The sequence below is a fragment of the Primulina huaijiensis genome, chromosome 14 (assembly GCF_012295235.1).
Source record: "Primulina huaijiensis isolate GDHJ02 chromosome 14, ASM1229523v2, whole genome shotgun sequence".
Lineage (NCBI taxonomy): Eukaryota > Viridiplantae > Streptophyta > Magnoliopsida > Lamiales > Gesneriaceae > Primulina > Primulina huaijiensis.
In genome coordinates this window covers 14,155,975-14,172,658 of record NC_133319.1, presented here as the reverse complement: position 1 = coordinate 14,172,658, position 16,684 = coordinate 14,155,975, and the positions used below count along the sequence as shown (strand labels likewise).

The 16,684-nt window shown below is 33.4% G+C and overlaps 1 protein-coding gene across 6 annotated transcripts; it reads right to left on the bottom strand.

Annotated features, from left to right (window-relative positions):
• Positions 1-392: 392 nt before the first annotated feature.
• On the bottom strand, positions 393-9,597 carry LOC140956963 (vacuolar cation/proton exchanger 3-like). 6 transcript variants are annotated; one of them, XM_073413965.1, is made up of 14 exons: positions 9,299-9,597; positions 8,417-8,713; positions 8,253-8,320; positions 8,143-8,171; positions 5,604-5,699; positions 3,826-4,019; positions 2,492-2,695; positions 2,258-2,392; positions 2,055-2,171; positions 1,922-1,975; positions 1,694-1,810; positions 998-1,091; positions 863-917; positions 393-774 (listed from the first exon to the last, which is right to left on the bottom strand). In XM_073413965.1, the coding sequence occupies exons 2-13, from the start codon at positions 8,681-8,683 to the stop codon at positions 907-909; spliced, it is 1,386 nt and encodes a 461-aa protein (XP_073270066.1). In that variant the 5' UTR covers positions 8,684-8,713; positions 9,299-9,597; the 3' UTR covers positions 393-774; positions 863-906. The 6 variants fall into 6 exon arrangements, with proteins under 6 accessions (XP_073270066.1, XP_073270067.1, XP_073270065.1 ...); XM_073413966.1 differs by having other exon boundaries at positions 393-763; XM_073413964.1 differs by having other exon boundaries at positions 393-719.
• Positions 9,598-16,684: the final 7,087 nt, after the last annotated feature.

Here is a 16,684-nt window from a genome sequence, read left to right as displayed (position 1 = left end):
TACGAGTCTTGCCGGTTTTATTTGAATTGCTACTTGTAAATTGTTGATTTATGTCAGACGACACTTGTTTGTGACTATTTATGAACACGAAGACGTCCTTGAGTCATTTTTTTTACAGATATTTTAAATTTTTTATATATCCTATTTACAGAGAAATCATACCAAAATTTTTATGAATACTGAAGACCATTTCAAATATTTAAAACTATTTTTCTGCTCCAATTTTTTAAATTAAGCAATTTTGGAATTAGTTTTAATATTATCCAAAGGTATACATGATTCATAAATGTATTTAGTTAATTTGAAGCAGCTACAAATAAATTGGGATCACTATCTATTTTAATTCTAAATTCTTCAACGAGGTATCAATTAATTTCTATTTCTCAAAACAATTTAACGAAAAATCTTATTATTAAACCGAATGATTAAATTTACAAAACAAAGTTAACTCCAATGATTAAACATATCAAATAATATCCATCCTATTGTAATAAATATATTTCTTTTCAAGTCAAACTCGAACAAGGTGGCTACTCGTGCTCGACTGTGCCCAAACTTTCGACAAAAACCATAAAGTTTTCTAAAGACACTTTCATCACATGAGAGATCCCATAAAGAAAGAATGAGAATTCTTACATGTTTGTGTCCTTTGTTTCCCAATCTACACCTAAATCTAAATAGACACTCTACTCTAATGTTTCATTCGCATCCCCCACAACCTCTGAACAACCAAATTTTAGATTTCTCAATTCAGCAGCCAGTCCTGGGGAAAACCTCGACAAATTTTGAATAAACATATCTTAAAAAAAAAAGAAAGGAACAAAAACAAATTACAGATAGAGGAGGTACAATGGTCACTCACAATTCCATTGCACAAAATATGTAATCTGTTGGGCGCAGGCGCGGTTAATCATCAGCTGCACATGAACACAACAGGAAACAACAATGTGTCATCTACTTTCTTGAGGTTTGTTTTAAGGTCAATAAGGACTCTCACCATTTGATGGATCGACGTGCACGAAGAAACTGGCCGCGACAATGAGATAACACAGAATAAGCATCAAACCTTTAAAATAATTTGAACGACCTTCCTGCAACAATAAATTTGTACACTCTTAAGTCGTTGTATAATGTGTTATCAACTGAAACCCAGAAACTTGGAATCCAGTCTGAACCGGTGAAATCTGGCCAAAAGAAAAACCAATTTTGTCTGGATAGGTTTTTTTCTTCTTCATGTGACAGACCCAACCCTGCTATCCTATAATATATTGGAAAATTTTACTTTTCTTTATATCTCTCCCTATGCTAATTCATATATTTGATAAATAAAATAAAATTATTTATTTTATTGTTATATTCATAAGGTTTTCTTATTTCTTTACGAAGATTTCTATTATTTTAATTCAATAACAGTAAAAATAAATTGAGAAAACCCGAACCCGAACCCAAACCCAAACCATATCCAATCTGCGCTGGTTATTTACCCAGGTATGTTATGACCTAATAGTAAACTGGACAAGCTAAAATTTGCACGAAACCTGACTTGCTTCTCTTTCACACTTATTATGCACAAGTCCCATTTGAATTTCGTGGGGTTCATGTAATCGGAAGATAATCCAACGGATGGATCACAAGGGATGTGTTTGGACCTAGTGTAGCATAGTCATAAACAAAGAAAGGTGACTGGACAAACCTGAAGCATAAAGGCGACCACTAAAACGGTGATAAACAGGGTAGCTGTCTCGAACAGTTGAAAATTCAAATCCATTCTCTTTCCCATGAACCAACCAACAATAACACAAAATGGAATCTGCATCCGCCATCATAAATAACTTAGAACTCGAACATGAATCAACCAGACCAACGAATTTATTTTCCGCAGTCGCAGCACAAAAGATGGAAAAAATGAAACAAGGCTTACCACAAACATCGATATTTGAGTAGAAGATCCAATAGCAACTCCAAGACTAATATCCTGGAAACACAACCGTCAATCATGCAAAACCATGGGTAAGAACCTAGCTTGGAAATTTCTACAATTTTTCAGAACTCACAAGCTTGTCCTTCATCGCGAACATGATAGCACTAGCATGTTCTGCAGCATTCCCCACAATCGGAAGCAAAATGACACTAATAAAAGCCACGGGTATGTTCATTGATTCAGATGCTCCCTGACAAGATAAAATTTTGACTTTAATAATCGTTTTTTCTTTTTCTTTTTCCACTTTCTCCTTTTCTTCTCCATTATGGTAATTACCTGTATTGCATCGACAAGATATCCAGATAAAACAGATATCCACACAGTCAAAACAGCGAGCCACCCAATTGCTTCCCATTTGGTAATCTCAGGTTCCTCATCTTCATCAGAATGTTGTTCATCGGTCTCCCTCACCTGCACCGACCAACATTCATGGGAACAAGCATAAATTATTTATCTTCATACTATACAAGATGTGTTGGTGTCCTCAAATTACAAACAATAGAGACGTACCTCGCTGTAAAGATTTTTTTGAACCTTGAGCTGAAAGAAGAGATAGCTAGCATACGCAACTAGCATTATGCAGCTGCTAAATCGTGAAAGAACCAACTCCGATTTGCCCTTATGCACTTCAGTATGAGTAAAGTGCAACACTGCCGGGAACAATATACCCATAACAGCCATTAACAGTAACCCGGAATTAACCAGTGCAGTTGCCTGAAACATTTTGATGCCCATTAGCTAGTGACATATATTTACGGCCCCACGGGCAAATTGATAACAAAATGGAAGTCCACCCTATTTGGAATTCTGGAAAGGTGCAAAAATACAATGCTGGTTTGCAAGGTTTTCAGCCAACTCAAATATGACATTTCATATTCAAAGTTATCAAACTCCAGTCAAAATAAAAAATGATAGATTTATCTTATGAGCCAAATTTGAGCCCGAATTATTCTGTTCAGCTCGCTAGCTTTAATATTTCTACTATTTTGTAGTTGAGAATATTAAATAAGAACTTTGTATGGCAGTATCACATCCAAAATTCTTCCCAGTTCTCCTCAGCATCATACTGGATATGTAGATCTCATTTCATGAATTTATCAGTAATTTCAATAGTTCTCACAAATTCTTTCCTGCCATTTTATCAATTGACTCTTACGTTCCTCCCATAAATTTCTTTTAAACTTGGTTCTTTCCCAGCAAGTTCTTGTGTTCTTGTAAATTTCAAAAACCATAATCTCCTAGATTTTCTCTAAATTTTCCCTCCTTTCTCAGCTGCTTCAGTTCACGCTTTTTTTCTTCCCTCCATTCCGATCAGTTCCCTACGAACTGTAATACTTTTCTCAAAAACATAATAGTTCTTGTGTTTAAATAGATTTGAAGAAATAACATATAAAACCCCAAGCAATGCCGGATTTCTTAATCCGAATCCTCCATGGCAATATTGGCTAACTTACTTTTTAATTCATTATCCAACATTTTATGCGTAGAAAATCATAACTAGACCAATTACTTGAAAAATAAATAGATATTACACGTAAGCAATACATAATATTCATATATTATATTTACACAAACGCAACACATATGTTCCACGAGCTTGACTCGAATTCAAGCTTTTGCTTAATAGAACTCGATAGTTAAGCTCAAACCAAACAAATCGAGTTCATTTTCAAACTTTAAGCTGAGCCACAAAGCCCTAAATAATGGTTTTTTGAGCTTTGAGCCAACTTAAAAAATACAAGCTCGAGCTAGAATATGAGAAAAATAACTAGTATTTGGCTTGATTTAGTCATTAGCACTCCTAATTCAAAATGTGTAACCGCTAAAATACAAAGACCCATCACCTGATCAAAAACTTGGATTTTTTTATTATGAATCCCGCCACAGAAGAATGCACATCCAAGCACCAAAAGCATATTCGACAATATTGAACCTAATAATGATTGCTGAACCACCCTAATCATCCCATTCTTCAAGGCATACATTGAAATTATCATCTCAGTAGCATTTCCAAATGTAGCATTCAGAAGCCCACCCACTGCAGGTTAAGCAAAACAAAATCATGTTTTAATTCTTTAAAGAATACCTATACCAGCCAGAAAATTTTTATAAATTAATAGATGTAAGCTCTAGAGTAAAAAAATAATCAGCCACAATTTGCTAGATACGCACATTTTGAAGGCATACGGGCTTAGCAAATTTCACTGAGATTAAACAATCCAAAACCTTATCAAGTAAGCACAAGACGTATGTGCAAGCAAAAATGGGTAACTCAACCCATCTTTACTATCATTCACGCCATATACGTCATATTTACAGAAAGCAAAACTAAAAACAGTAAATCCAGCACTAACTGGATTTTGTAAGAGAATCGTTGTGATACACTTTGTTCTTCATCAGAAACTGGAGTTTCACAATGTGGATTCAATTTAGTCTCTAAAAACAAGTGTTGGTTGAACAGAATTTTCCTATATGATTTTTTGCAACTAGAAAGCCTAAATGAAAAAAAAAGCTAAAGAAAGTTATAAATCAAAATAATTGTTTGGTCAGGGTAGTATATATATAACTAACCCAAATACTCTATCAACAAAATAAAATTAAGCCACTACATTTCATCACACAAATTCCCTGCAGTACTACTTCTGCTAAGTCTCCCTTCTTTCCTGGATGGCTTATTTGTCGCATGTTAGAATGATTTTTGTTCACGATTTTGTACATTTTCTATGTATTCATAATTTATCCCAGTTTCTTTTGTAAAAGAAAACTGTGAATACTGTTCAGAACAATCATGGTACTCTGGAAGGCAGGAGCCTTGACTCCTGCACAAAAGGTTGAAATGGTTGAGGAAGAAACCAATTCTAATAGTGAAGAAACTGCAGTAGAGGACTCCATAGCCAAATAGGTCCAAGCTGCAGAGGAACTCGAGGCTCAAAATCTTCAAGCGGGCGATGATGAAAATGAACTAAGGCCCCTTCAAACTGAGGAGAGCGGATCTTTTATTGGAATCGAGGATGTTAACATGTCTATGGCTTATTCTTCGATCCTATCTCTTCCCGTGATTATTGAACCTTTTGCACCACCATTTATTCACGTTTTTGTTTAGATCAGATCGATATTCTCTGGTATGAGAATTTGATTCTCCATGCAATCCATATTTGCTTCGTGTGTGTGTTGAGATGTTAAAAGTTTTCATTCATTACTTCCAGACTAGTTTTCACTGGACTTTCTTCCAAAAGCTCTGTTGTAAGGATCTTACACTGTATATTAATATAACAGCGGCTTTGATTGGCCTTCAAGTGTTTTAGCCGTCAAATGTGTTAAAAGAACCGACAAAATTACTAATAATTAATAATTAACAATAAAAATATTAAATGTGCCAACGAGCTAGGAAACGGGTGAAATCAAATCGGAAATTAAAAGATGATAAATTCCTAAGGTCGAACTTTCGACGTAAGGACGGGTTAGCAAATTGCGGGTGGACAGGTTTTTTTGGCAGGGTCTTGTAATTGTACATGTACAATGCAAACACTTTCTTGGGTCATACAAACACTAAACTTTTTACAGTTTTACTCATGTCTACTGTAACATAAATCAAATTTTGCCATGCATATAGCATATATACTTCTCTCATCAAATGGACACGAGAGAACTGAGGAGCCAAGGTTTTTGAGTGATTCAACCTTACAATTCTTCTTGTTGCGAGGTTCATTTCCCAAGCCTATTTTATATTAATGACAAATCAGACATCGCAAGATTACACGAAAGTTAGGTGTAGCTATAGCAACATCGACTTTGCTAACGAACAGACATCATTATAATATTTAACGATAAAAGCCAATAGTAAATGATGTTACATGATGCAGGTTTACTAAAATAGGGAAACATTGATTATATTAAAATGTCAGACATCGTTTGGCAGGAAAAAGCAAACATCGACTCTATATAGATGTTAGATGTTAATTTGCTGAAATAGATAGACTTATTACATAAAAATGTTGTGATGATGTTTACTGAGGTGGCTACTTGGGACAGATTGCTAGCATATGCTGTTTGGTGACATTAGATTGCGACAAATTGTGAGCATATGGAGTTTGATGATGTTAACCTGTGACATACTATGAGCACATGATCTTTGACTGTGTTGGCATGCAAAGGCATTGTGAGTATATGATGTCTAATCGTATTCTCCTGTAATGAACTGAAAGCTTGCGTTATTTACTGATGTCTTGCGGCAAACTGCAAGTGTGTGATGTCTATCAACGAGGGTTATTGTGGGCAAGCAAATGTTTGTTATATAAAAATTTCAGATGATTTGAATGAGGACATTCATAAAAACAGTCATGGGTTTTGATGCTTTAAACATTATTATAATATTGAATTAATATCAATGGAGAATTCTTGATCAGACGAGATATTTCAGGGAGTATCACCTATCTCTTTAATTGGATTACACCTTATACAAGTCGTGTCCCTTCCTTTAGAAGATTGCATCTAGTGAAAAAGGTAATAGATTCGATCGAAAGTAGCTACGCGTTAGAGGAGGAAATCAAGGCTACTTTTCAGACATAGTTAGTGATATAAGGTCGTAAGGGTATTTTGCGTCATGAGATGTGTCATTATTGATGATATCTCCAGTTTTCATGTAGATTGCGTCAATAATTTAAGAAAATCTTAAATCATAATAGCGTGTTATGATGGTGCCAGTGGCCCAGTACATTACTTTACATTTTTACATTGTGCATGCAGGCATTCCCCCCCAACTTCAGTTCTTAGACGAACACTGTAAATTCACTGTCAGCTATATTGAAACTGCTTAACACATAAAATAATAAGTCCATCAGCAAAAAGTTAATTCAAATAACACAAGCTAGAAATCCTAACACTGTTAACTCAATCAATGCAAGCCACTGCCAATAAAATTGTAAGGTAATTATCAAGTTTCTAAAGTGACCATATTTTACAAAGATTGCTTTCTCCAAAGATATGCGGCATGTAAACCTTACAACAAGAACATGTTCCAGGAATGTTATCCATCCAAAATAAAAATTAATATTACATAACATACTTTTGCGCCCAACAATCCCATTTATGTCAATCGGCGCGTCGAAAGATTCTTCACATAATTTGGCCCCCTCTTTTATCTATGAATGATCTCACCCCTACCAATCATAAAAAATATGGAATCGGGCCCCTTTTCATGCCATTTAAAGACAATGTAGCACGGATGCTCCTAAATTTTTTTCTGAAGTATCGGACATGACAAAATTTGACGTTTGACTTTTTGTAGATTTGACCAGTCGGATATGTCTTGAACAAGGCAGAGATACGTTTCTGAGTACGTTTCGGCAAAAAAAAAGAAATTTTTTCTTTTTCTTCTTAAATAACTCCTCTGAAGTTGTCTATTGAACATACATACATACATACATACATATACATGTAGATAGATATACATGTAATACATGTATATATCTATATATAGATATACACATGTATATCTACAAAGATATATATCTATATACATGTGTATATATATATATATATGTATGTAAATATAATATTAATATATTTTTTAATAATTCTCGTATCTTAACCATATTGTATCTTATATTTTCAAAATTTGTCGTATCTCCATATCTATATCTTATTCGATACGATATCTGTACCTGTATCCATGCAACATAATTTCCAGACAAAGTGGTTATATACTAATGCCAACGTTTACATCAGTAGGAACTAGGAAGAGTAACCTTAGTACCCATAAAAGTTCTGATGATCTGATCTTTTAGCTACTCAGAATTTTTTATATGAATGTCCCAATAGCTTGGTTAACTGCATCTCAAGAATCGAGAAAGGTAATACCAATTAACAGCTCTGGGCTGCAATTGTTTCCAGCACACAAAAAGTTGGCCAAATCACAAAAATGCCATAAATCTGAACATTTGTCAGCTATAATGACTCTGTCCACAACAGGAAGGATATGCATGAAGAAAACCAAATTAGCTTCTACAAGCACTATACAAAATTTACACTACTGCAGTGCATACCCAGTATTACTTATTAAATATGAGGGGTAGGAAAAACCTCTAGGCATCTTGAACTACTTAAATTAGCATCAACATAACTTAGAAAAAAGAAAATTGAAATGACTGGGGAAAAGCTACCTGTTGGTCCCGTACAAAAAGCAAGCTGCCTACAACAATTGCATCGAGAAGGATGTAAGTATTTCTGTAAAGAAGGGAAATAAAACCAGCAGAACAAAAGTGGTACGTACTCAGTAGCATAACCTAGGCGCTCTGCCAAAGGAGTAATGCCGAGTAAGCTGAAGAAGAAGACCCACCCCTAGAACACATTGCAGGCCAAAAAGCACATCAAGAAATCATACCTGAAATTAAGCAGAATAATCCAGGACGATAGGGAAAGTTTTGATATCCTTACATGTTTATTGGTTATATAGTGTAGCATTATCGCCAATGGCCCAAAAGGCAGTAAAATGTTGATCTTTGCTCTAATCAAGACAATGGGAACACTTCTGAGAACATTGAATTGATGCGCCTTTCTAAGGACCCATGAAGCACAAAATTTTGGGTGTGAGAAAATGTGAGGCCCTTCACAATTCAAAGTTTGAATTTTGTTCGTTGGCTGTAATACTCTAAGTGGGATCTCGTCAGACTCAAATTCTACCTTTTCTTCCATGGATACCATCTCCAGTCTCCACAAAAATAGAGAATCTCCCTACGAATCAAATTCAAGAATAGCATGAATCAATACACAAGTTCATTTAAATCAAGAAGAAAAAACAAATTTAGCATATAATTTTACATTCCTCAACGTACTAAATTGCAATGCCCGATCACAAGTCTAGAGCATCGCTGCAACAACAATCCAAGTTTCTATTGCCACATAAATCAATCTCCAGAAGATGGGAATTGGAAAGAGCGAAATCAAATGTTTCTACTGTATTCACTTACAAAATCTTTTTATACTAAATAGAATGCATAATTACATCAACGATGTAGGCAATATGAAACTCTGTTCACTTTTCAAACTTTTCAAATTCAAATCAGGTTTGCTCAACAAGCAAATATAATGTATAATGGTGGCCAGATCAATTAGAAACACATCCAAAAACACAGAGCAGAAAAATGAAACCTTAAAAAACACTACAATAGTTTTAAAAAAAAACAAATACATAAGCAACACCAGCAGTAGCATATAAATTAGCCCAGATCAAAGATTCTTCAAAGTAAAAACAACCATCAAATGAAGACTAAAATGAGCAAGAAAGAATAATGCCAATGATCAAATTCGAGTCTCTACCTTTTTTGAGGTTTAAATAATCTTCACTTTTTTCACTGATCCAAAAATCTAGACCCACAAACTGCTCATGAAAAATAAAGTCGATTATGAATATTTTCTTGAATTTTTTTTAAAACAAAAAAAAATGTATAAATTTACGCGTGAATGAATGAGGAAAGGAAGTTGGTTGAAAAAAAACAAGATTTATGCTTCAGTTTCTAGTCGTGGACAGACAAAAATGAGCAGACCGAAGCGTAGAGGGGCCGGCGTTGAGAAAGAGGAAGTTTCCAGGAAATAGCGTTGATGATTTTAGTAGATAGAAACGTATGCTTTCAAATTTCGGTCTTCTGTATGTCAAAAGATATTTTTAATCTCACTTTTGTATTATGAAGCATTCGTTGAAGATATTTATTGATTTTTTAAAATAATAAATTTTTGTATAATTGAAAATTTTTTTAATGATTTTTTTAGATTCTCACATCTTTTTTAAACATTTTCAAATGATCTTAATATATTTATTTTGTAGGAATTTTATTGATATTTATACAAAAACTCACGTAACGGTATAGATTTCGTAATTTAAGATTATTGTTTTTAAAAATATTTCTTTGAAATAAAAGTTAAATGAGAATTATTTTTATTTATTTAAATATATTTATCTATCAATATAAATATTTTTACTTATTAATTTAATTTTTAAAAAAATTAATAAGTCAACAATAGATTTATTATAATTAAACTTCAATTCAATATGTTTATTTAATTAATTAGTATTTTAAAAAATATGTAAAGATAATTTTTAATATTAATAAATAATAAAACTTAAAATAATTTCAATTATTTTAAGTTTTTTATATAAAAAATATATCAATTTTTTTGGTAATATGTCTAAAAAAATAAACAAGAAGATTATTTATAACTGAAAATAGTATGTTAAAATATTTTCAATTAGCGTAGTTTTATAAAATTTTAATATATAATTTATTATAATTATCTATGTGTTCATAATTTTTAAAAGTATATTAATGTATCAATCTGTCACACACACATTATATATATTGTTGGGTAGCCGAAACGTTTATCAATCTTGATTATGATGATAACAAAACTTGGTGTTGTGTTTATAACATATTTATTTAAGTGTGTAGTTGCAAGATGTCAAATTGAGAGATTTGACAAGCTGAAACTCAAATGAAGTTTAGCCGAAAATTTGGCGAGGTAATGTGTTTCGATGATATTTCACAAACCAATTATTCAAATGACTAGTGGGCAAAATGATTATAAAGCCAACTCAATTTCAAAGAAATCATATTTCAAGCTGATCGATTGAATTCGGATGTCATTGAGGTGACATGATTGTCTCAAGTTCCGATCGGCCAAACATTTTCGAGCATGACGACTCGATAGACTAGCTCTGATATTTTGATCATATCTCTCAGTTCAATTCTCGTAATGGAGCGATTCAACATATGTTGGAAAGATACGACAATGATCTACAAATCATATTCAAATATCAAAGTCTGAATCGAAGCTTAAGAAGCCGATAAATCACGATTACATTGCTGGTATGCAACAACTATACAGCTTCCGACTGTACATGATTAGTGTCGTATTTCGAGCATATCTCTCTCTTATGAACTCGAAATTGAGTGATTCTTAATTATATTAGAAGATAATAGAAAATGCCACAACTTTCATGTTTATCACTTTGCCCATAAATTAACAAATCAAGAGTTTTAATCACCGGATCGGATCACATTCTTATAATATTTTTCCCCTGTGAAATTATAAAAAAATTATGCATGCATAAAATAATAATCCAATAACGTTGAGAGAGATAAAATTTCATATATTTATTATTAAACAAAAAATTCTATCACCAACTCAATGAAATGATAACAAGTAGTTTATAGATTCGTTGCAGTCGAGCCAGTTGTGGCCTGCCATATGACAATAACTACACTTTGACACATATGATATTACTTGAAATGGTATCCTCTTAGTACTCATTGTTCCTGGCTGACTATGCACTTGAAATGGTATACTCTTAGTAATTCCTTTGTATGCTTGAGAATAAATTTCAATCTTTTTTTTAATGAAAAATTCATTAAAATATGTAAAAAGTTTTAGTTACAGATACACTGGGCATTACCAGGAGATAATGACACGCCAAATCATAAACAATCGTACAGCAGAGTTTATAATGAATCAGAAATTATCTCAGCAGCATCAGGAATGCAACGGAAAATGTGAATTTGAATTCTTCTAATGATGCCATCCACAACCGGCCGTCCATTGTCGAATATTACCTTGTTGCGTAGAGGCCATATGTGATAAACAGTAGCTGCAAGGGCAGTAAGTCTCATTCTTGCTATCATAGAATTCCCTCTATATTGGTTACGAAATGCTCAAAGTAAGGTTGCCGGTGTTCCCATGATCTTCTTCATTCCCAGCCATTGTCGTACTCCATTCCATATGTGCTTCGATATATGACATTGAAAAAATAGGTGCACAACTGTTTCTTCCACATCCTGGCATAGTGCATATCTTTTGTCAGTAACATACCCCATTCGATCACGTGTAAGAAGTTTACGGTGAACCATTAGTCACAGAACAAATCTATGTTTGGGAAGTATGCAAGATCTAGACAATAGAGGTTTCCATGGCCAATTGCCCCGTGAATGCACAAAAAATTCATACGCTTTGGCTAATCCCCCAGTGGTACTAAACCAACTGTTAAGCCTCGCTACTACTGCATCCACTGAGCCGTGACGCTGGACCAAATCATCTCGAATGAGAAAGAGTTGTTTAATGAGTGGTGAATCCTCTTTGTGCCAACCCCAGTTCCATACCCCTCCGAAGCAACTATAAATATGATTCACCCATTTGATCCAAAGACTATCTTTTCTCTAGTGTATTTTCTATAGGGTCTTCGCTAGAAGTGCACGGTTCCATGCTTTCAAATTCTTCAATCCAATTCCTCCATCAACCAAAGGTTTGCATAGCATGTCCCAAGCAATGGGGGGGATGTTTAGTCAGCCATACAAATTTCCGACAGATCGAATGGATGGAATCAATTACACAATTCGGTATAGGCAATATAGATAACCAAAAACATTCCAATCCTTGAATCACCGCTCTGATTAACTCAATTTTTCCGGCATAAGAAAGTGATTGTCGAGGCCAAGAGCTTACCTTTTTGTCGATTGCATCAACCAGTAAGCTATAGTCTGCTGCCCTTAGTTGTCTCGCCGCAAGAGGTACTCCTAAATAATGGAATGGCAATGCTCCAGGATTGAATCATGTTATTTCGATTATTTCCTGTTTTATAGTTTCATCCATACTAGCCAAATAGATGTTAGATTTCATCGCATTTATTCTTAAGCCAGACGTGTCTGCAAATTCATTTAAACATTGCATAATAATCGAGACACTTCGAGCATCCCCATGAGAAAACAGGAGCAAGTCATCAGCATATGCTAGGTGCGTTATGCGAAGATTACCACATTTTGGGTGGAAGCTGAAATTAGGGGATCTATACATGCGTTTGAGTGATCGGGATAGTATCTCAATGCACAACATAAATAATAATGGGTTTATTGAATCACCTTGTCTCAAAGCTTTTGGATTAGTCTATGAATTTCTATGAATCTTTGAAAGAAAAACAAAATCAAGATCCACAAAGTTTTGGAATGGTATCTTCAATTCTGAGGCTTCAGGATTTCACTCATGCACACTGTTTTTTAACTTGAGTATATAAAGGAAAATGTCGAACATGATGCCAAGTATGCTCAAGGTTCAATCAATGGCCAGAAGCAGTAGCGCAAGTCTCTTTTTTTGGGCCGGAAATACGCCTAGTCAACCAGCCTGAAATTTTATGATCTGGGTAGAATGATTTTAGAATTAGAAAAAATTTTCTAAACAAAAGTTATAGAATTTTATAAAATATACCTACTATGAAAATTTCAGAATTTTTAGAATTAATTTTTGAATTATTATGATTTTTTCGCAATTTTAAAGTGTATTCAAGCACCAAATTTAATCAAAATCTGAACTTAAACAAATTAATTCTCGAATAATCTTACTAACACATGAGCTATCACAAAATTGATGGATATAGGAAAAAAAAATTCTTGCAATGTTGTTGAATGTGAGATTGATCTTGTAACTAATAAATTTAAGCAGTTATTAATTTGTTTACATGCAAATGCAGTTGGTTTTGTTATTAGTTATAGGTGGTTGATTTTTTGGATGAGACTCATATAAAGAATAAGTATAAAGTTTTTTTTCCTAATTGTTTTATCGAAGGATACCAATGATGATATTTTCAAAATTATTTATTTTGTATGGATGCGGATAATGACTCTCCTCTCAATTTGTCTTTCACCACATTAGCGATCCAAGTTGCATCGGCTCTCGGATGTTCTCTACTACGCAAATTGTTCTCACCACATGTATGCTACAAGTTGCATTTTCGGATCCCCAAATATATTGTCTGCATTATATTTTGATGTCAGAGTAACTACTCAGCAAGCCAACTTATGTCTTGGATTTTATTAACTCTAATATAAAATAATATTTGTTTTAATAATATTTTATGATTTTATCCAATTATGACATTTATTTTATATGTATGCCATGGAAGTTACATAGGTAAAGACCTTGAATACACTTTAGTACTATGAGGTCAATTTTGCATTCATCATGAAATTCATCATGTGTGTACTGTATATTCTAAATACATTCATAGTCGATCCAACTGACTAAAATAAGGATAAAGATCACTCGAGCTCGAGACTAGTATCTATTATATAAACGCAACGTTTCATTGGTAAGTGCATGAAAATGTCTATTAATACAAATGGTGATCATGAGATGAATCACGGAACAACCATCTCTCGAACTTTTCAAGTGGTTTTCATTTATCGAGTGGAGTAGTCTGCTATTATGGTTGCACACCTTTAGTCCTTTGGCCTGAGACAACATAGAGCTTTTACATAGTAGCGCTGCATTTTGAATCATTTACCGACTCCAGGAAGGTCATCAGGTCGTGAGATTGGGTGCAGTCCCGACATATGTAAGAGCCGATGCATTGTATTCAGGGATTCACTGCTCATCTATGGGTGCGAATATCTTATGTGATCTGATGAGTTAATAGTACAAGGAATCTCTGACCAGAATCAGATATGTGCATTATGTAAATGTGTTTTTTTAATTATGCATATGATGCCACTCTGATTATTCAAAGATACATCACATTGTTATCGAATTCATTGGTAACCCACGATATATCAATGGTTGCATAGTCAATCAGGAAATATGAATGAAAAGACCGTATTGTACGCTAACCATAATCTATTGGTTCTTGCAGGTGCTATTAGTGATACCTAAGGGATTATGAGATGATGTTATTAGGCGTTCTTACCATGATCCGATGGGTGCCATCAGACTTGGGTTCTTACATTCTTGTGATCAAATGGTTGATGCACAAAATATGACAAACAAGGGTAAGCTCATATATGAAAAAATGTTGTTTCGAATCACATAAGTTGTGAACCCACGACTAGTTATATTCTGAACTATTGAGGGTCACACATATATTGTATTATGTGTTCTCGTTGAGATAGTCAAATTCAAGAAGTTGAATTTGACGATTGTAATTTGATGGAGATCAAAAGTATTGCTTATAAAGGATTTTATAAGTAGTTTCCATATTTGTAAGTTACAAGTTAGCATGACTGATAATTAAGTGAGGAGAGTGAAACTGTCTAATTTAGCGAATAAAATTCCGAAATTGGCAGCTGCCAAAAATGAATTAGTCGAGAATTTTTATCTTTGAAATTTTCACTTTTCACCATGATAACAAGATATGCACCTTTGTCACATCGACAATGGCTGATCATCGATCAAGAATATGATGAACCCATAATTAATTAACAAGTGAATATAGAATTTACTAATAAAATAATAATTAGTAGTATTTGATTGCTAAGTCAAAACTGTCAAGTAATATTCTAGATATTCTATAATACATGAGTTGATAATTAATTAATTATCATAACATATAGTATTTTATTCAAAAGATGAAAAGATACACATAGAGATTTTGACATGGGAAAAATACATGATAAATAAAGAGTCATGATATCATGTTGATTAATTAATTGATAAATAATAAATATACATTATCAATATTTGATAACACACAAAAAATTTAAAGAGATCTAGTCTTCATTTTCCCTCTTCTCACTCCACTCAACATTGTCTCTCCCCTCTTTTGAAGACCCACAGCCGTGCCTCCTTTCATTGATGCACTGCCGCCATTGCCAGCCAACATCATCGTCGTTGCCAGCCACCATCGCCGCCGCAATCCTACCAGACTTTTCCAATTCTGGTGATCCTATATCGACGCAAACTTCGTCAAGTTTTCTAGTGCAATCTTGATGAGCAACATCGTTTCTGATCGTGGAACTTATTAGATGATTGAAAAAGGAGAACGATCCAATAGATTATTCGTAGTGAGTTACAAGAAGAGCTATTACCACCTAAACATGAGATAGTTGGAGTCATCGTTTAGAAGGCAAAGGCAAAATTCATAAACATCCTACGTATGAAATTTAATTGAATCATACGACTCCCAAAATCCTTTCGATTGTCAAAAAATTTAAACTTCTGTTGCATTTTGAGTGGGAAAAAATGATACTCCTACATTAGTAGCATAAATTATCGATCCACAACTCCTTTCAATACAAATGGCAATAACCTTTTCAGTATCATTCTTTCTATATAAATGAACGTCTTGTAGCAACAACATAAATTTTCACACATTTTCTACGATCAAAATCTTTGAAAGTTTGTCCTTAAAGATGAAATCAATCCATGCATCTAGGGTATTCGACAACTGGTCTTGTTCGACCTTGTTATCAATAAATGATATCATGTGCATTGCTGCTAAAAATGATTTCAACTCTATGAAGTAGTAATCAACAAGAAAAAAGTATATAACCAAAACATTTTCAATAATTTCACAATTTTAATCTTGCTAAGCTAGATGTAAAATACAACATTATCAATTTATCAAAACACAATATGGTCATGGATCTAATATATTTTAATACTCTTTAACAATTTAACAACTTTACAATTAAATAACAAAAATGAAAATTAGAGATAAAATCGTTATAATCAAGAACTATAATGATTTTCTAGATAATAACTCTACACAAACCCACTAAAAAAACTAAACCCTAAATATTGTCCACAAAATCAGTAAAATTAACAAGATGTAGGGACTTCCATAAAATCACTCCAACAAATCTCATTTAATCATTCAATTGAAAAAGATAAAACACAAATTAACTCATAATGGTGCAATTTCAACGAAATAAATCGTAAAGCTTTAGCAAA

Excerpts from the sequence above, each read along its gene's own strand:
- LOC140956963 (XM_073413962.1), bottom strand. The coding sequence starts at position 8,683 with ATGGTATCCATGGAAGAAAAGGTAGAATTTGAGTCTGACGAGATCCCA. Across the intron at positions 4,020-5,603 it reads GTGTCCATTTGATGAGAGAA|TGGGTGGGCTTCTGAATGCT; the intron begins GTATATATGCTA and ends CTTAACCTGCAG. Across the intron at positions 2,172-2,257 it reads ATCTTGTCGATGCAATACAG|GGAGCATCTGAATCAATGAA; the intron begins GTAATTACCATA and ends TTATCTTGTCAG.